The sequence below is a fragment of the Orbicella franksi genome, chromosome 5, assembly GCF_964199315.1.
Source record: "Orbicella franksi chromosome 5, jaOrbFran1.1, whole genome shotgun sequence".
Taxonomy (NCBI): Eukaryota; Metazoa; Cnidaria; class Anthozoa; order Scleractinia; family Merulinidae; genus Orbicella; species Orbicella franksi.
In genome coordinates, this window is record NC_138149.1 from 10,140,915 (window position 1) to 10,160,950 (window position 20,036).

Genomic DNA, 20,036 nt, shown 5'->3' on the forward strand with positions numbered 1-20,036 from the left:
TTGTGGATCTTCGGCAAACCATAGATCCTAGGTGGTTGTTTGTGTCGGGGTCTGATCTTATCATAAACCGCCTCTGATATGTGTCCATTCCGTTTCAGGGTTAGCAGCTTCTCAGATAGCTTCCGGGTCAAGCGGTCTGTCGGATCTTTGTTGAGCAGCTGGTACGGTCCAGAATCAATTAGCGCTGACATTTTTGCGTGGTATGTGTCAGCGTCCAGGATTACGCTAGCGCGACCTTTATCGGCCGGAAGGACCATGATGGAGTTGTCCTCTTTTAGGCTTTTAAGAGCCTCCTGCTGTTCCTTCGTGATGTTGGGCGTGGGTGGTTGTGCCTGTTGAAGGATGGTGTTGACAGATCTCCTGACTGTGTCTGCTCGCTCTGCATCCAGTGGCCTGACTGCTGACTCAATCTTGGCGATGATCTCGGTGGCTGGGACGCTCGTAGGAGTCACGGCGAAATTTAGACCTTTCTTCAGTAAGGACACCTCAGCTTCGTTAAGGGTCCTGGATGACAAGTTGATAACCCAAGTTGTTTTGTCAACAAAAGTTGTAGGAGAAACAGAAGACTGTTTCTCTCGCAAATGTTTCTCAAACTTGCGCTGTTGACGGTCTTTTGTGGTATTAAAGACTCGCTGGATAGTGGATTTAACCTTGTCGAGTACCGCTGCAGCGTCATCCGCAGAAAGAGCAGATGTTATGTTCTGTTCTGTGGATTCGGCTTCTTTCTTCGTATCTCCCTTGGCTCTCTGCGTTAGTATGATTCTTTCCCTCAGGAATCTCATGGATCCTAGTTCAGCGACTCTGCGTGCGCCTCTGGTAGGAACTGGCGGCCGAACTTGCAGATCTCTTGGAACAATGTGGCTCTTAATACAGCTTGTGAGAAAGGTGAGATGGTTGGTATAGCGTGCGAGCCTGCGCGAGCAATGTTCATGTCGACGAATCAACCTTAGGGCTGTGCGCCCATATTTCTGGTCGATGTCGATAACATTAATAACATCAACAGGGATAGTGGAATTGAAATTCCTGAAGCATGGATGCCCACGATCAAGAAACACAACAACAGGAGAACGGTACAACAGCGGACCACTGAGGGAACAGCTACTCCCCGGAACAATGGAACAATAGGAGGATCGAAATGCACCAATCACAGCCGACCTTTGTGATATAAATGATACCGTGCAATCAGTCGACCTTATCGCCTGAAGGAGACTAGCAGTAAGCAGTCAAAACGTCGCGATCTACATCTCAAGTGACTACATCGTGAGACAAACGATTATACACTTTATTATTGCACAAAAACTGCGTCCATTTGCGCTTTCTCTTTTCTAGCGCTAGCGTGAAGTAATGATGGCTGGATATTGCAGCGGCAAGTTCTTTTCCTGCGCTATTTTAAAAACGCTAATAAAGGCAAATATATGGTTATCTTGGGTAGTTGGTTAAACAAGCTTCGTCATCACAGGACAAATTTATCCTGGTAAAACTGAAAAAGAAAAATTACAACGTAAATTTTTGAAAACAGCTTTGTTCATCGCAAGCAAAACGTTATATATTTGCCATATGTTTGATCCATTAAATAGTGGCTTAATTCTATCTTGTAAAAGGTCATTCAATCCAATCCCGAATACAAATTTTCATTCCGAGATTCAATTGAATCTTTTTATTTGTTTTGTTTATCCTCTGGGGTCGAGCGCGGCCAAGAAGCGACGTAAGCTGGAGGTTGGGCTCGACAGACCTGGTACGATAAAGCATTGTGGAATTGTTTGGGCGGGAATGCACCGAAGCTGCAGGAGCTTTTTCATTCAGTGATCACACTTAAAACTTAAGCTAAACGGTTTAATTTTATTGTGGTAATTTTCTACAAATAATTTTTATTACACTGACATTTTTTCGAAAATGTACTGGACACCACTAAACCCTCATTAAGTCTCCTAATTTCAGAATCCAGGAAAATTGGTTTGCAGTTCTGGGAATATCAAATTCAACATGTCAACTTTGAAATCCATAATACCATCATCCACACTCCAAGAATGAGGGAGATTATCTTCCTTAATTGACAGTCTACAAAAAAGGGCTAAACTAGTTTGATAATCTTCAGTAAGTTTGACTATGTTTCAGTTTAGGAATCTATGGTGTTGGAAGAGACACAGTTGGGAGGCAGAGACTGACACAGGCAGCACATCCTCCTCCAGCAGCCATGAAACATCCAGTTGCAGCAAGGAGTCCAAATATACCAGTTGCTGCTCCTAGTGGAAGACCTGCAGGAATAAAGTATCCATCAAAGCAGATTCACAATTGATAATAATAATAATAATAATAATAATAATAATAATAATAACAATAATAATGATATATACTTGTGAAATGTTCGTGGCTAGTCTGACGCGCGTTTCGTCTCGGCCAAGAGACTCTTCAGAGACCTTTAGAATTCAAAGGCAAACTCGTTGAGCATCACGCCCAAAGTCCCGTTCGCAAATTCTTGATGTTGACAGTCTGGCCCTCTATCGCAGAAGGATTCCCAACCGTACGTTCACGAGTTAAATTTATACAGAAGCAAACAATTGTCAAATACTTGTGAAATGTTCGTGGCTAGTCTGACGCGGCGTTTCGTCTCGGCCAAGAGACTCTTCAGAGACCTTTAGAATTCAAAGGCAAACTCGTTGAGCATCACGCCCAAAGTCCCGTTCGCAAATTCTTGATGTTGACAGTCTGGCCCTCTATCGCAGAAGGATTCCCAACCGTACGTTCACGAGTTAAATTTATACAGAAGCAAACAATTGTCAAATACTTGTGAAATGTTCGTGGCTAGTCTGACGCGGCGTTTCGTCTCGGCCAAGAGACTCTTCAGAGACCTTTAGAATTCAAAGGCAAACTCGTTGAGCATCACGCCCAAAGTGATGCTCAACGAGTTTGCCTTTGAATTCTAAAGGTCTCTGAAGAGTCTCTTGGCCGAGACGAAACGCCGCGTCAGACTAGCCACGAACATTTCACAAGTATTTGACAATTGTTTGCTTCTGTATAAATAATGATATAATAATAACAATAACAACAATAACAACAACAACAACAATAATAATAATAATAATAATAACAATAATAACAATCACTTTATTTATGTCTCGCGCGTGTTTACCAGAGCACAGAGGCGCTGCCAATGAGGGAAATCAACTCAACTCAACACAAATCAAATAATGGTTTTTGATGGTTTTCACTTGTGATATGACTGGCTGTCATAACATTAAGCCAACTCTGATTGGATTAGTGGTTAGGGACTATTTCTGGCTGCCAAAATTAGAAATTGCTTTTACCAAAAACAAAAACAAAGGAATCCTGGACTACTTTTGACAGTCTTTTCAGTCTTAAAAGTTAAGCCCTCTGACTTCACCAATAATGCACATCAAGTGTTTGCGAAACATAGGTTTATTACATTTGACTTTTCCACTTGACTGTTTATTCGAGACTAAAAGATATAAATTTTCAATCCTTGTTTTACCCCAAGTACACCCTTTCACATTCTCTCTTGTCTCCTTGTAGGGCTATGAACTTATCTCGGTAAAAGTTACCAATGGCATGTATAACTTACAGACAGTTGAAGCAGAAGCACAGGCAGTGCCACAACAGGCCAAGATGCAGGCTGCTGTCGCTGCAGGGCCAGTCTCGACAGCTGGAGTATTGCTCAGGTTGAATAGTATCATGAGACAGAGAAAGATGGTAATGGAATTAAGGCCAAAGATCTTCATCATGTCTAGCTGTCAACTGAGGAACTGGTAACAAATTGTATCATGAAGTCAATTATGATGACCTTTTAAGTAGTTTATGCTATTCTCAGTGGTACTGTGTCAGTAATATGACAATATATTATGATAATGACTATCATGATAATGATGACGATTACGATGAAAACAATAATGGTGACAATATTAAGGAGCAAGAAAGTGATGATGACAAAGACGATGATGATGATGATGATTATGTAAGTGAGAGGAATGAGAAGGATGTTGATGATCATACGATGATGACCTTTGGTTCAGTCCAATTTACTCACTGTGATCAAAATGATTGGAAGAAACCCACACTCCTTGCAGTTTGAAAAAGCTAAGATGATTCTCACTTTCACTTATAATTTAAAGTAAAAAGAATGTTTGCAGTAGCAGAAAGTACAGTTACATTAAATTACTTTTAAGTATATTAGTCCTTCTACACATAATTGGACTTTGATAGTGAGTCTATGTATTTATAAAAAAAGGAAAATCCGAACAAAAAGAGGAGGATTTTGATCACAGTGAATGAACAGAACGCCGACGTCCAGTTTACTAAAGAGATCGAAGAAAATGGAAAACGTCCTTTTCTAGACTGTTTGGTAAGCCACGACAACAACTAACTGCGAACGACAGTGTACAGAAAACCGACGCATACCGACAGATTACTTGACGAATCATCCTACAACCCGACTTCACACAAAGCCACAACTATAAAGACTTTGACGAGACGAGCGCAACTCAGTACTTTGTGACACACCGGACAGCTTACGTGACGAAAACAGATACCTTGAACGTGTTTTTCACAAAAATAAATACAACGCTGACTTTATTAGACGAAACATTTACCGACCTACTGAAGCTGACGCAACGAACAGGAACTCAACATCTGTTACTACAGCAGGGTGTTCATTAGGCATCGGGGATCGGAGAATTCTGCGGCTACTACGTAGAATTCTCCGGCTAAATTTCAAAGGCCTGTAGCCATTTTTTTATTTTTAAAAAATCATTCTCCTGTTACTTTACACTACTCTCCTGCTATTTCAAATATTAACGAAAACCCTGCTACAGTGACTACACCTTACATTAAGGGCACTTCTGAGACTATCTAACGGATCCTACAGCCCTACAACATCCGTGTAGCCCTCAAACCACACTTAACTACGTTACGACACTTACTGACCAACGTTAAACAGAGGGACGAACCTAAAAACAGACAGGGAACAGTTTACAAGATCAAATGCTCCGACTACCAGGCTTTCTACATCGGTGAGACTGGCAGAAACCTTAACACGAGACTGACTGAGCACAAACGAGCCACGAGAAATGGTGATGCCAACAATCACATTGCTGTACATCATCAACTGACATACCACAACATTGACTGGGACTCTGCTCAGTGCTTAACCTTCAGTTCAGACTATTTTCAGCGACTGACTCTGGAGAGCTGGTACACTAACCTAGAACAAACGCTTCTTAACAGACGTCAACAACCACCGGCGCCTTATGAACGACTTATCCATGACGGAAACGAAACCGACAAACGGACTTCTGACAGACCGACTTAATTTGACCAACAACAGACGGACCAAAAACCGACCAATTTGACTAACGGATCGAAACCGGATCGAAACCGACCAATGACTGATGACAAACTTTACACGAGTCTTTCAGCCAATACCATCATGGCTAAACTGACCAATCGCGTTATATGGACCAGACTTATAACATCATCGACTGACCAACACTATTCACTTGACTCTGAAGATGACTTCCACTCAGGTTGTCGAAACGTCACTCACCAACAAAAGTTCTTTTCAGAACTACCCTCACCCGGACGATCACACTATACGAACTACTGACACCCCTGGGTTCAAACCATTTACTATAAGATGAGGATTTGTTACATTTTTCATATTGAATTGGGCAAATCAAAAGGCGGTTATATAGTTTGAAAACCTATAGAGTAATTAAGAAGTCTAGAGGACTAATCATGTAAATTGTTATTTTGCACTGCCAGTGAACAGTTAATAATGATGATACGAAGACCCAAAACATGATGGCTAAACCACAGAACACGGGACCACATTAAAGACTCTACTGAAGAGCGGTCTCTGTTCTGATCCACCTCGCTTAGAGATGACCTCGAAAGCGTGCTGAGCTTTGAAGAAGGTCCCAAGCGATTCACCAGCAGTGTAACCGATAAGTTTAGATTTATTTTTGATGAAAAAGAAAGCTTATACAACACTAGCGAGTGAAAATTCCAACTACTTCGTGGCGCAGTACAGACCATAATATCGGCTGAGAGCGCTGTCGAATTTAAAAAAAAAACAAGAAAAGGTCACATGCATAAACAAGGCACAAAAAGTAACACAATAAGTAACGTAATGCTGTAAATATGGGACTCGTTTTGCTCATCCTTCACTGCTGTGCCAAACGAGTCACCAGACCAAAACATGGGGTCTTTCTCCAGGTACCGGAAAGCTTTATATTTTTGGTCACTTGGGATTAGTCTTTATTTGGAATTGTTTTGTTTCCTGTGTTTTTTTTTATTATTATTCTTTTGTTTTACGTAATTTGTACTCCGGTACTCTGAAAGAACCAAAACATGCCTTATATTACTGACTTCATTCTAGTACAATCATAAAATCAAATCAGTCAATTTGGAGTTCCTAGAAAAAATATATCAACTTCTTCATCTTGTCGAAGAAAAGCATTCATAAAATAACGCAAACACGGGGAGAACCCCACTTTTCCCTGGTATTCTCCCTAAGTTTGCCCCTCAAATCCCTTCAGTTTCGCGAAGACGAATTTCTAAATTTCTTTTAATTGCAATATCCTGTCGCTAGCTCAGAAACCTTCTTCGAGGAATCGCTCCTGCATTGGAGCGTGTTTACTCGATCTAATTTTTTCCTCTTTAACAAGATTTTACTAGATGCCATACTGACTTGATTCCACGTACCGTTATAGATTCCGAAATTTGCATTCTTACGTCCTGTACGGTAAATAACCAGTCCTACACAGCCGGTACACAGTCAAATGTTGATGTTGGCCATGTTGTGTGACTTATGAAAAGCTTGTTTCGACAAAAATATCAGAATGTTTATCTTACGAGTTAAATTGACAACAAGAAGGAGAACGGGGTCTTGCACCGAGGGGTTCAATTCCGGCATAGGACACTTCTTTTAAGTTGTGAGGTTTTGTTTTACGGAAAAAAAAATACTCCGGCCGAGGGCACAACATTTTTGTTTGCCGTATTCTGCGAAAAAAATAGCCAACGGGAAATAACCAAGCACCACGTTTTAACGACAACTTGTGCACTCAAACTGAATCTTTCATTCTTTACCTAATTGCCTCAAAACCCTTTCGAAGCAGTTCATTTATTCAGTGTATATTTCGCCCATACTATTCAAAGTGAGCAACACAAAATAATAACGAAATACTCAAGTTAAGATTATATCGCAGAGTTAATCCTTGCTTGGAATTAGTAAAGGCTGTTTCCGCAGTTAGCGTTTTATCCCTGCAGTCGGTCTGCAGCCCGAATTTCACACTTTTCAGTGCTTTGAAAAGGTATGTTTTGATATCTGTCGTCTCGCTTAAACTTTTTGTTCAATGCTATGTATCAGCATTAAAACTAGGAATAAACCACACCAGTGAATACAGCTGACTTTGTATGCTTACCTGCGGAATTCTGTATGCAAGAATTATTCTAGCCTTCCTTCAGCTGTCCTGTCCAAAGTAACTCTTGTAATTCGAAAGAACTTTTCTCATTTTAAATAAGATTTTCCGAGGGACTTTCCCTGAAGGTCAGTGCGAATATCATTGGCTGTAACAGACAAGTGTTGCCGTTTTGATAAATATGGAAATGACACGATGCTAGTTCTTGAAGCGGAAGCCCGGCCGTGAGAAGAATTTGTCACACCTTTGACCCCCATAGTTGGAGGAACAAGCTGCTACAAACTCGGTGAAACTGCCGGGGAAATGGACTTGCAACAATATATAGGCCAGGACACTACGTTATGTTCTTTAACTTCGCTGTTTCACACTGTTGGAAATGTGTGGACTGCAGTTGTATTACTAGTGTAAAATGAAATTTTAATGGAGTGTTTATATTGTAGTGGTGGTGTGCATAGCCTCCCACGCAGACGCTCGTAGGGTTTGTCACGCGTTTGACGAGTTCTAAGAGCGTCTGCGTGGGAATGATGTGATTACGGGTCGAGTTGAATTCGTGGAAAAAGAGATGTGTCCCCCACGCAATCGAGGGACTGAATATCAGTGCACGTAACCGGGATTGTAGTTTTTTGAGGTGGTTCAAAACAGTTTCTAGCACTTAGATTTTGATGGGTCGTTATAACCACTCTTTATCACTTGATGCTACAATCATGGTATCAAAACACTGCACAAAATGATTGGTGAACACTTTGCAATTATTTTCGTGACATGATAGGTTACTATAGTAATAGTATATTCACCTAACAACGCCCTTGCATTACAGCTTCAGGGGCTTAGAATTCAAAAACGGCACGGTGAAATTTGTATGTATTATCAACTTTTGATAAGTATAATAAGGCGCAACTTTTGGCAAAGTTTAAAAAAAAATCTGTAGGTAGGGTTCAGAGCCACCAAGGTGGTATTAGTTGTTAAAATCAAAAGGTCTCCGCGAGGAAATAACCAATTTCAGACAAATGTATGGGTAAGCTTAAACCCCCAGCTTAGTTGATTAGCTTTTACCCATATTAAAATTCTGAACAGTCACGAAGTACTGTGCTAGAACCAGTCACTTCTTTGTTAGCCATTTTGTCACAGAATCGAGAGAAACGGCCGGAGGGGCCTTTTCCCGCGTGACTGCCTGTAGTTAAGCAAACATTCAAGTGTTAGTTGCTTCTGTTGTCACGAGCCAAACCGTACTTTGCGTGGGAAGGCTTTCCAAAGGTCGTTGGTTGTTTTCGTGGCGGTGTCTAGGACCTTTGGAAAGCCTTCCCACGCAAAGCATGGTTTGGCTCGTGACAACAGAAGCAACCAAGACTTGAATGTTCGCTCAACTAGAGGGAGTCACGCGGGAAAGGCTCCCTCACTTTCATGACTGGTAATTTCATCGCGACGACCTTTTGATTTTAACAACAAATACACACAATATCTTCGCTTTATATCTTTGACCATACCAGAAAAACACCTTGTGAAATACGCCTCAGTTTTCACTTTGCAACATGTAAATCGATATTGACACAGCACTTCTGATTGCAACGGGGAAAATTCCCTTGATTGCGTGGGCCACACCCCTCCGTGTACTGAAAACGCAAACTCATTGCAAAGCTTTGTGATTCTACTCTTATTACAAGGCTTCTGAGTGTGCCTTTCTTACAAAGTTTTGTTTTGAAAGTAATCATTTCCTTTCATTTAATAAACTGCCTTTACATCACGCCACCAGTGCTATTCGCCTTTTTGAAAGAATCGCGGTCCCCAGAGACAAACAAAGTGCTTGGGAGAATCGTACACGTCGACAATCCCGGTTGCGCTCGCTAATATTCAGTCCCTCGATTGCGTGGGGAACACATCTCTTTTTCCACGAATTCAACTCGACCCGTAATATCACATCATTCCTACTCAGACGCTTTTAGGACTCGTCAAACGCGTGACGAACCCTACGAGCGTCTGCGTGGGAGGCTATGCACACCAACACTACAATATAAACTCTCCATTAAAATTTCATTTTACACTAGTAATACAACTGCAGTCCACACATTTCCAACAGTGTGAAACAGCGAAGTAAAAGAACATAACGTAATGTCCTGGTCTAAATATTCTTACAAGTCCATTTCCCCGGCCGTTGCACCGAGTTTGTAGCAGCCTCATCCTCCAACTATGGGGGTCAAAGGTGTGACAAATTCTTCCCACGGCCGGGCTTCCGCTTCAAGAACCAGCATCGTGTCATTTCCATATTTATCAAAACGGCAATACTTGTCTGTTACAGCCAATGATATTCGCACTGACCTTCAGGGAAAATCCCTCGGAAAATTCTTATTTAAAATGAAAAAAGTTCTTTCGAATTACAAGAGTTACTTTGCGCAGGACAGCAAAAGGAAGGCAAGAATAATTCTTGCATACAGAATTCCGCAGGTAGGCCGACAAAGTCAGCTGTATTCACTGGTGTGGTTTGTTCCTAGTTATAATGCTGATACATAGCATTTAACAAAAAGTTCAAGCGAGACGACAGATATCGAAAGATACCTTTTCAAAGCGCTCAAAGTGTGAAATTCAGACGGCACACCTGCAGGGATAAAATGCTATTACTGTGGAAACAGACTTGAACTAATTCCAAGGATTAACTCCGAGATATAACCTTAACTTGAGTATTTCGTTATTATTTTGTGTTGTTCACTTTGTATAGTATGCGCGAAATCAGTGTACACTGACTGAATAAGTGAAGCGCTTCAAACGGGTTTTGAAGCAATTAGGTAAAGAATGAAAGATTCAGTTTGGGTGCACACGTTGTCGCTAAAACCTGATGTTTGGTTATTTCCCGTGACCTTTTATTTTGCAGAGTACGGCAAACAAACTAAAATGTTGTGCCTTCGGCCGGAGTAGTTTCTCTTCCGTAAAACAAAACCTCACATCGTGAAAGAAGTGTCCTATGTCGAGATTGAACCCCTCGCTGCAAGACCCTGTTCTCCTTCTTGTTCTCAATTTAACTCGTAAGATAAACATTCTGTCGAAACGAGCTTTCCATAACTACACATAACATGGGCAATATCAACGTTTGACTGTGTGCCGGCTGTGTAGGACCGGTTGCCGTGTAGGATGTAGGAATGTAAATTTGGGAATCTATAATGGTAACTTGGAATCCAGCATGGCATTTAGTAAAATTTGGTTGAAGAAGGAAAAAATAGATTGAGTAAACACGCTCCAATGCAGGAGCGATTCCACGAAGAAGGCTTCTGGGCTAGCGACAGGATATTGCAGTTAAAAGAAATTTAGAAATTCGTCTTTGCGAAATTGAAGGGATTTGAGGGACAAGGTTAGGGAAAAAATACCAGGGGAAGTGGGTTTTCCCCGTGTTTGCGTTATTTTATGACTGCTTTTCTTCGACAAGATGAAGAATTTGATATATTTTTTCCAGGAACTCCAAATTGATTTCATGTTATTATTGTACATGTAGTAGAGTGAATTCGAAGTCAGTAATATAAGGAGTGTTTTGGTTCCTTCTATGAGTACCAGAGTACAAATTACGTAAAACAAAAGAAATAAAAGACAGGGAACAAAACAACTCCAGATAAAGACTAATACCAAGTGACCAAAAATACGAAGCTTTCCGGTTCCTGCAGAAAGACACTATGTTTTGGTCTGGTGGCTCGTTTGGCACGGCCGGCAGTGGGGGATGAGCAAACGAGTGAAAAGAGCCCGTTCTTCAGTAACGCCTTCAATCTGGTCCCGTGTTTTGTGGTTTAGCCATCATGTTTTGGGTCCTCGTATCATCATTATCAACCGTCAACACCTGTTCACTAGCTGTGCAAAACAACAATTTACAAGATTAGTACTCCCGACTTCTTAGTTACTCCAAAGTCTTTCAAACTCTATAACCACCTTTTGATTTGCCCAATTCAATATGAAAAATGTAACAAAACCTCATCTTTTTTATTAGATTTTCCTTTTTTCATCAATACATAGTCCAATTATGTCTAGAAAGACTAATATACTTAAAAGTAATTTAATGTAACTGTACTTTCTGCTATTGTAACATTCTTTTTATTTGAAATTATAAGTGAAAGTGAGAATCATCTTAGCTTAGCTTTTTCAAACTGCAAGGAATGTCATCCAATCATTTTGATCACAGTGAATAAATTGGACTAAACCAGAGGTCATCATCATATGATCATCAAAATTCTTTTCATTCCTCTCACTTAGATAATCATTATCATCATCATCATTATCATCATCGTCTTTGTCATCATCACTTTCTTGGTCTTCAATATTGTCATCATTATTCTTGCATCGTAATCGTCATCATCATCATGATAGTCACTATTTAAGAAATAGAAAACATGTACCGTGTTTCTATCGAGTTTTAGTACAAATCTACTAGCGTTCTATCACGAATTCCGTTCTCTGATTGGCCACAGTACTCACTATCTATTCTGTGATTGATAGTGAGTAGCGTACCGGTGTGCCCTTGTTAACAAAATGACGGCCGCTTCTTGGCGTTTTCGAAGTTTCTGTGAAGAGGATTTAGATAAAGTTTTAAACGACTAGTAGATTTCGTGTATACGACCTGGGACTGGGAAACATCGCCCAAGTTCTTGGTAATCAAGCCAAAGTCGGTCAAAATCAAGGTGCGCGTAAGCCGGTCTCGGCTACTTTTTCGACTAGTAGATTTCGTGTATTCGCTCTCGATTTCTTTGCGTGATAGTTGACTCGGACTGCGCCCTCGCCAACTGTCACGCGATAGAAATCTCGAGCTCATAATCTAATTGTTTAATAGAAACACGAGTGGAAGTTTGGGAGAACGAGAACTGCTGTGGGAACACGAGCCGCAGGCGAGTGTTTCCACAGCTTTTTCAAGTTCTCCCAAACTTCCACGAGTGTTTCTGTAACTCGATAGAAACACGGAGAACATGTTTTCTATTTCTTTTAGAAAACACCGCGACGAAAAAAGGGAAAACAACTTGTTAACTTTGATTATCAAAGTGTAAATTCTCTTTGCTCGCGCCATCATTACGTCAACAGCTCGTACTAGTTCTGTGTTTCTATCGAGTTTTATAAAATAACTGAGCGACTACGCGCGTTCTCATTGGTCGATAGGTGTGTTTAGATGAGAGTATGTAAACACGGTTGTGACGTTTCAGCTTCGCGCGTATCTGAGAATTATTTTATAAAAGCAATAGAACACTTTTTTCGTGTTTACATAGCCTCATCTAGACACTCGGAGACTACTTCTCGGATTTGCATAACTGTCTCGAATTCTCCGAACCCTCCTCTTTTTTAGATGGGGATATGTAAACAGGGAAAAAGTGTTCTATTGCTTGAATAGAAACACGATTTTTTTACCAATCACCGTGCGTATTTTCTTAGGACTGTTTTCTAACATAATATATCGTCATACTACTGACACAGTACCACAATAGCATAAACTGCTGAAAAGATCATCATAATTGACTTCATGTTCTCACACTCATTAATTATTCATGTGCTGATGAACCAATCAGCTTGCATCAATTGGGTCAGGTGCACGTATTTTTATACCCAATGAACATACCGATCAAGACACATTCGATTAGTTCAAAAACTGATCAAGACACTGATCAAGAAACTTGAATTTTAATCAGTGTTAATACTAAATACAGTATATTTGCCGCTTCAATCATTACTTACAACAACAATACGGCAAGACATTATTCTTTCTTAGACACCGTTACATTAATTGTACAGTTTTTGAATTTTCTTTTTTGGAAAACAGCATCCTTAAAAGCAATAGATTCGTCTTGTTTTTCTGTGGTAGAACATGAAACTGCACTAACACTTGGACCTAGGATCTTTGAAACTTTAGAAACATTTTCTTCCGTAGGCTTGTCGTACTGAAACAATGCGTTAGAACGATGCCCCGACCTTTCGCGAATCAATTTTTCTTCCATCCCAGCATTGGACAGGGAGGAAACACAGGTAACACGCAAACTATGAGCGGTTTTGCGTTTAAAGCCTGCCGCCTCGCACATTTCAGGCAAAATCTTGTTCAAGCTGTTAATACCTACGGGCACTTTATCGAACGCGAACTCAGTTTTCGATGGCTTAAAGTAAAATGCAGTAACTTTCTTTGCATGAGTCTCAATTAAGCATATATACAATCTAAATATCTCCACAAGGCACGGCTCGTGCTTTTCCTCATTAGAATGACAAACGTGCTTAACCACTCATGGCACATATTAGCCTGTGTCACAGCCGCCTCTCCCCGGAAAAAAAATCGGAGAGCAGAAAAATCTCTCCGATATTTTTTCCGGGAAGAGGCGGCTGTGACGCAGGCTAGGCACATATTTAATATCACAAAGACCTCCACGATAAGTTTTGGAGGCATTTTCTTCAAACTTAATAAAATTGGAACCAATTTCAAAGTTGTTTACTACAATATTTCTGTGATCTCGACCACGCAACCCAAAAACCTTTTCGTTGTAGAAATAGATCGTGTTTGTAATCATTCATTCAACTGAAGATGACAGAAGTTCTGTCGAAACATGTCTTTTAAACTTAAAAAATCGGTCGTTTTCCTTAAGATCGTGTTCAATAACGACTTAGCTGATGTAGTTCCAAGCAATTTCTTCTCCCAGAATGTTGCTTCTTCTTGCTCGCTCACAAACTCCTTCTCCTCCTTCTTGCACTTAATATGAAGCCCTTCTCGAACGTCATCTTTCATCTCGGCATCTAAGCAACGTCGGAATAGGACAAACCTTCGAAAAACAACACACCAGATTCAATTTCCAAAACAGTGCATTTTAAAATTCTGAACAATGCGGTCTAAAAGTTGTCAATTACCTTTTGTCACTAGCGTCCAGAGCATTCAAAGCTTCGGATCCATTTTTCTCCTCCAAATAACGCTTGAGGGCACAAATGATACCATAAACAGTCTTGGGAGGGTATCTTCCACCGGACTTTTTAGCTACCTCCATCACGAATTTTGACAACCAATAGTTCAGCGACAGAGCGTCCATTCCGGCAATATCTGCGCTCGGAGCGGTAACCTTGTGTAAATCGTAGTTCTTGAGAGACCACCACAATCTAATACCGGAACTTTAACCTCTCTTAACCTCTGCCATTCAGCAAAAGTGCTCACAGCCCACTTGGTTTTATACTTAGTTGAAGCTGGAACGGCGTCATTCACCAGAACATTTTCTTGAGAAGAAGTCTTAGGAACGCGAAATCGTTCTGATCCGGACTCGACCTCCATCACGCGGCGTAATGTTAATCTACCAAAAAACCCGCCCGCATGGCCGCATATTAAATATTCATTTCATTTACCACGAATAAGAAACAAACAATAGCCTATTGAGCACGCCCTCTAATTACCTATTCTTCGGAAAAAATTCCACTAAATTTTCACACTAGTTTGAGAAGCCAGCTCAAAAACTCGTGGTTTGTTTTTCATCACGGGGTTCCAAACACCTCGAAGCAATATAAAAGCACTCCGCCTTCGGCGTCGTGCTTTCATCCGTTTCTCGGTGTTTGGAACCCCTGATGAAAAACTCGCAGTTGTTTTTGACCTATTACTTACAACTTTTTACCAGTTCCTCAGTTGACAGCTAGACCTGATGAAGATCTTTGCCCTAAATTCCATTACCATCTTTCTCTGTCTCATGGTACTATTCAACCTGAGCAATACTCCAGCTGTCGAGACTGGCCCTGCAACGACAGCAACCTGCATCTTGGCCTGTTGTAGCACTGCCTGTGCTTCTGCTTCAGCTGTCTCTAAGTTATACATGCCATTGGTAACTTGTACGGAGATAAGTTCATAGCTCTATACAAGGAGACAAGAGAGAATGGGAAAGGGTATACTTGGGGTAAACAAGGATTGAAAATTTATATCTTTTAGACTGGAATAAACAGTCAAAGGCAAGAATAAAAGTCGAATGTTTGACGTATGTTTCACAAACACTTGATGTGCATTATTGGTGAAGTCACAGGGCTCAACTTTAACACTGAAAAGTATAGTGCAGTAAATTCAATTGCTTGCCCAAATGATTTTAGCTCAAGCCAATAAACAGTTAAAATATACCAAATGTTGGCCAGCAAACTGTTGATAGAGCAGTTTTCATTTTGAGTGTCAAATGTAGTCCAGGATTGCTCTATTTTTGTTTTTGGTGAGAGCAATTTCTAATTTTGGCAGCCAGGAATGGTCCGTAACCACTCAGCCATGCAATCAGAGTTGGCTTAATGTTATTACAGCCAGTCATATAAGAAGTGAAAACAATTGTGATTTGGTTTTAGTTACACTGCATCAGTGAAACTTGTGTTTACTTTTTGTTTTCATTGGTTTGTAATCCAGGACTCGCACTCGCCTTCCACCAATGTGGCCCGGTGTCGATTCCCGGATTAGACGTCATATGTGGGTTGAGTTTGTTGGTTCTCTACTCTGTTCCGAGAGGTTTCTCCACTCTCACCAAAAACCTGATTATTTGATTTGTGTTGAGTCGTGTTATGAGAAAATTCGCTTTTGCACAGTCAATTTGGAAAGTTATAGAAAAACCGACAGTAGCAATTTAACTTACAATGTAGTCGAAGTTTCGTGTTTTCACATAGATTTTATTTAAACTGAACTTTGTTCTCTTCGAATTTTGCTTTAGCTACGTTTCTATAATTTCCCTTGCTGATATTCATTTCAGATTGAACCTTGTACTTTTGTACAAGCTGCTCTTCATAATTTCTTTGTTCGATATTCGTTAGCCATAATGTACTGAACTTTGTACTTATGCCACGTATACGCTTGCACGGCACTTTGTTCTTTTGCCTCATACGCTTCTTTCAAGGGGAGGTTCTCCCTGTTGTCAGTCACTTAGTGTAACAGAGAAATCACGTTGGCAATCACCAACTTTTGATGGAACAAGTTGAGCATTTTTCGTTCCACACGTGAGTGTATTTACTTAGCTAGCAACATAACCAATGTGCTTTGTACCTAAGTTGCTCATATAAGCAAGCTACAAACGCTTTTTGATTACAGCTTCGACGTTAACAAGTGCAGAATAAACTGTTGCACCAAGTTATGTCTCTTCCTTGACGTCCGTTGTGTACCAGGAGTTCGTGACCAAATTCCGTTCCCGCAGGCGAAGCAGTGCTCTCCAGAGTGAGATTCCTCCAGTTGTTAGTTTTGTCCGTTCATTCAGAAATTTACAGTGTTTTTAGGAAAAACCTATCCTTACAGCGGTTTACCAGAAAAATACATGGTCACAGCTGATTTGATTTCCCCCATTAATAGCGCCCCTGTGCTCCGACACGCTTGAGACATAAATAAATTGATTATTATCATTATCATTATCATTATCACTGTCACTGTCACTGTCACTGTCACTGTCACTGTCACTGTCACTGTCACTGTCATTGTCATTGTCATTGTCATTGTCATTGTCATTATCAGTTGTGAATCTGCTTTGATGGATACTTTATTCCTGCAGGTCTTCCACTAGGAGCAGCAACTGGTATATTTGGAGTCCTTGCTGCAACTGGATGTTTCATGGCTGCTGGAGGAGGATGTGCTGCCTGTGTCAGTCTCTGCCTCTCAACTGCGTCTTTTCCAACGCCATAGATTCCTAGACTGAAACATAGTCAAACTTAATGAAGATTATCAAACTAGTTTAGCCCTATTTTGTAGTTTGTCATTTAAGCAAGATAATCTCTTAAGACCTAATGAGGTTGGAGTGGTGTTCAGTACATTTTGGAAAAAATGTCAGTGTAATAAAAATTATTTGTAGAAAATTACCACAATAAAATCAATACGTTTAGCTTAAGTTTTGAGTGTGATCACTGAATAAAAAGGCTCCTGCAGCTTCGGTGCATTCCCACCCAAACAATCCCACAATGCTTTATCGTACCAGGACTATCGAGCCCAACCCCCAGCCAAGGTCGCTTCTTGGCCGCCCTCGACCGGGGTAGATAAACAAAATAAATGAAAAGATTAAATTGAATATCGGAATGGAAATTTGTATTCGAGATTGGATAGAATGACCTATTACAAGTTAGAAGTAAGCCACTATTTAACGAATCAAACATATGGCAAAGATATAACGATTTGCAACAAAAGGCTTGCGATGAATTAAGGTGTTTGCAAACATTTACGTTGTAATTTTTTTTTCAGTTTTATCGGGATAAATTTGTCCTGTGATGACGAAGCTTGTTTAATCAGCTACCCAAGATAACCGGATATTTAACAATTATTAACGTTTCAATAGCGCAGGAAAAGAACTTGACGGTGTAATATCCAGTCATCATTACTTCACGCTAGCGTTTGGTCAACGTAGGTAAACTACGTGTGAAAAGACAAAAGGAAAGAGAATCTGCGCATGGACGCTTTTTGGGTAAACTTTAAAAAGATAGTAAGAAAGGTTAGAAAGTCGAGAAAGTGGTAGTGTTTGTGATTTGAGTAGCCCATGGGAATAGTTTATTAGACCCGTAAACAGCATCTCATTGGTGGAGATGCCTTGGTTTTTTTGCGTGACATCTGGGTAAAGTTGTTGCACTGCAGACAAGACATTATTCTCAGTTGAAAGATGCCAGTAATAGGAGAGATGTTGAAGTAAGTGATAACCTTAAATGCAATTCTACAAAAACGGAATGGAGAACATGGTGCAATCGAAAACATGTACAGCTGTAATGTATATGAAGCAATGTAAATTACAGGTTCTGCCATTACCAGCTATACCTCAGAAAAATTAAGCCATCTCTTAGATAGAGCTTATTTTAAATTTCTTTTGTATTCAAAAAAGGAAACGATAAGTTTGCAGTTCTTAATAAAGTATTGAAGGGATTTATCCAAAGAACAGAACAGAACTATTGATAAAATCCAAAGTTTAAATAATAATTATTAAATATTTATAACATTCTGTGATGCATATTTAAAGTATGCTTAATCAAAGTTAGCGGCGAACTCCTTGGTTTATACCTAGTACTCAAAGAGCTTTATTTCATAGGCCTGGAGAAAGGAGGGCCTTATTTTGTCAACTACCACCAATGAAGCTACAAAAATGTTTGATGCTACAATGACTCAGGTTTGTTTGCTGTTACAATATTTAACTCCAGGGGGGAAGGAAGAGGTTGAATACTAGTATTACTACTACTAGCTCTTCAAACTGCCGACCCAAAGGTCGCTGAGTTGAGGCCTAGCTCTGTCACCATATCAGGTTTCCTTCTAGGCAAGAGACCTGTCGCTCTCCACCCAGGTGTATTAATGGGTATCGGCGACATACTGCTAGGGGTAACCAACCTTGCGATGGACTAGCATTCCCCCCCGGGAGGGGGAGGGTAATTTTGAGCAGTTTGACTAGCATTCCGTCTGGGGACTAGTAATACGTAGTGTTACCAGTATCCCGTATTGGGGTAGGGGGTAACAATGCGCAATGTGACTAACATACCGTCCAGGATGGGGAATAAAACTCTCAGCCACTTCATGGACGAAATGGAAACTGAGGTAAGTTTCAGTCAAGTGGACCTCTGAATTGAGTGCAACTTTTACTTCATCACTTACTTTAGGCTTATTCCCTTGAAAATAAACTAACAATTTATTAATAAAGTGTATTATCGTTTGTCTCACGATGTAGTCACTTGAGATGTAGATCGCGACGTTTCGACTGCTTACTGCTAGTCTTCTTCAGGCGATAAGGTCGACTGATTGCACGGTATCATTTATATCACAAAGGTCGGCTGTGATTGGTGCATTTCGATCCTCCTATTGTTCCATTTTTCCGGCGAGTAGCTGTTCCCTCAGTGGTCCGCTGTTGTACCGTTCTCCTGTTGTTGTGTTTCTTGATCGTGGGTATCCATGCTTCAGGGATTTCAATTCCACTATCCCTGTTGATGTTGTTAGGGTGAAGTCTTATGTGAATAGCTTCCTTGACCCTACGTGTGTACCAGTGAGGATCTCGATCAATAAACTTGACCTCATTCCAGATAGGATAGTTGACGTAGCAAAATCGTGTCCAGTCTCTTACCGAACAATGACGGCAATGCGTGTGGGCCTAGTTTCCCTAGAGTGAATCCGGATACCATCGGATGCATGTGGACAGGCGAATTCGATTTCTACGTGTGGACGGGGAAATTTTGAATCCGGGAAGAAAAAGTTGCGGATTCAAAAATATCCGGATACGTGTGGCCAATAATTATTCTGGTGTTTGCTGTATTAATTCAAGTATGGTGCAAATCATCTTTTTACCACAATTGCTACTAATCTCGCAATCTGATTGGCTAATTTGCCGTTGTCGATAAGAGTCCAGGGAACCCTGCTCGCGTCAAGGTGTCACCCAACGTCTTTCTCAGCTCACGCTCTTGAAAAAATTTTTTCTTTTTTCGTTGATATTGTGGTAAAAAACAAGTCGAATGTGGTTAAGCGTTGTCTATACTCTTATCGACAACGATACGCGTCATCACAGTGGTCAAAATTTGATGAAGACACAACATTTTGACCACTGTACGACTGTATGTGCGCTGAGACTGTAGCTTGGGAAGCAAACGTAGGGAACAATTATATCAGAAAAGAAATAAGACCCGCATCTCCGATGAGCGCTCCCCCTTGAAATAGTTTTTGTGGAAGCAACC

General features: G+C 40.5%; 2 protein-coding genes and 1 long non-coding RNA gene across 4 annotated transcripts in view; all 3 read right to left on the reverse strand.

The window, feature by feature from the left end:
• Nucleotides 1-20,036, reverse strand: part of LOC145487068 (mitochondrial carnitine/acylcarnitine carrier protein-like) — a 141,622-nt gene that overhangs the window by 98,686 nt on the left and 22,900 nt on the right. The gene's annotated exons all lie outside the window — the stretch shown is intronic.
• LOC145487446 (uncharacterized) lies at nt 1,820-8,201 on the reverse strand. 2 transcript variants are annotated; one of them, XR_014049408.1, is made up of 3 exons: nt 7,437-8,201; nt 3,581-3,761; nt 1,820-2,255 (listed from the first exon to the last, which is right to left on the reverse strand). It is a non-coding gene; the product is annotated as an uncharacterized LOC145487446 (long non-coding RNA). The 2 variants fall into 2 exon arrangements; XR_014049409.1 differs by lacking the exon at nt 7,437-8,201 and adding an exon at nt 5,216-7,422.
• LOC145488322 (uncharacterized) lies at nt 12,981-14,459 on the reverse strand. The gene is made up of 3 exons (XM_081467161.1): nt 14,274-14,459; nt 14,038-14,188; nt 12,981-13,239 (listed from the first exon to the last, which is right to left on the reverse strand). The coding sequence occupies exons 1-3, from the start codon at nt 14,447-14,449 to the stop codon at nt 13,162-13,164; spliced, it is 405 nt and encodes a 134-aa protein (XP_081323287.1). The 5' UTR covers nt 14,450-14,459; the 3' UTR covers nt 12,981-13,161.

What these genes read in the sequence shown, in the direction of transcription:
- LOC145488322 (XM_081467161.1), bottom strand. Translation starts at nt 14,449, where the DNA reads ATGGACGCTCTGTCGCTGAACTATTGGTTGTCAAAATTCGTGATGGAG. An exon ending in CTGGACGCTAGTGACAAAAG is followed by an intron (nt 14,189 to 14,273) that starts GTAATTGACAAC and finishes TGTTTTTCGAAG; the next exon opens with GTTTGTCCTATTCCGACGTT. An exon ending in AATTGCTTGGAACTACATCA is followed by an intron (nt 13,240 to 14,037) that starts GCTAAGTCGTTA and finishes GTTCTACCACAG; the next exon opens with AAAAACAAGACGAATCTATT.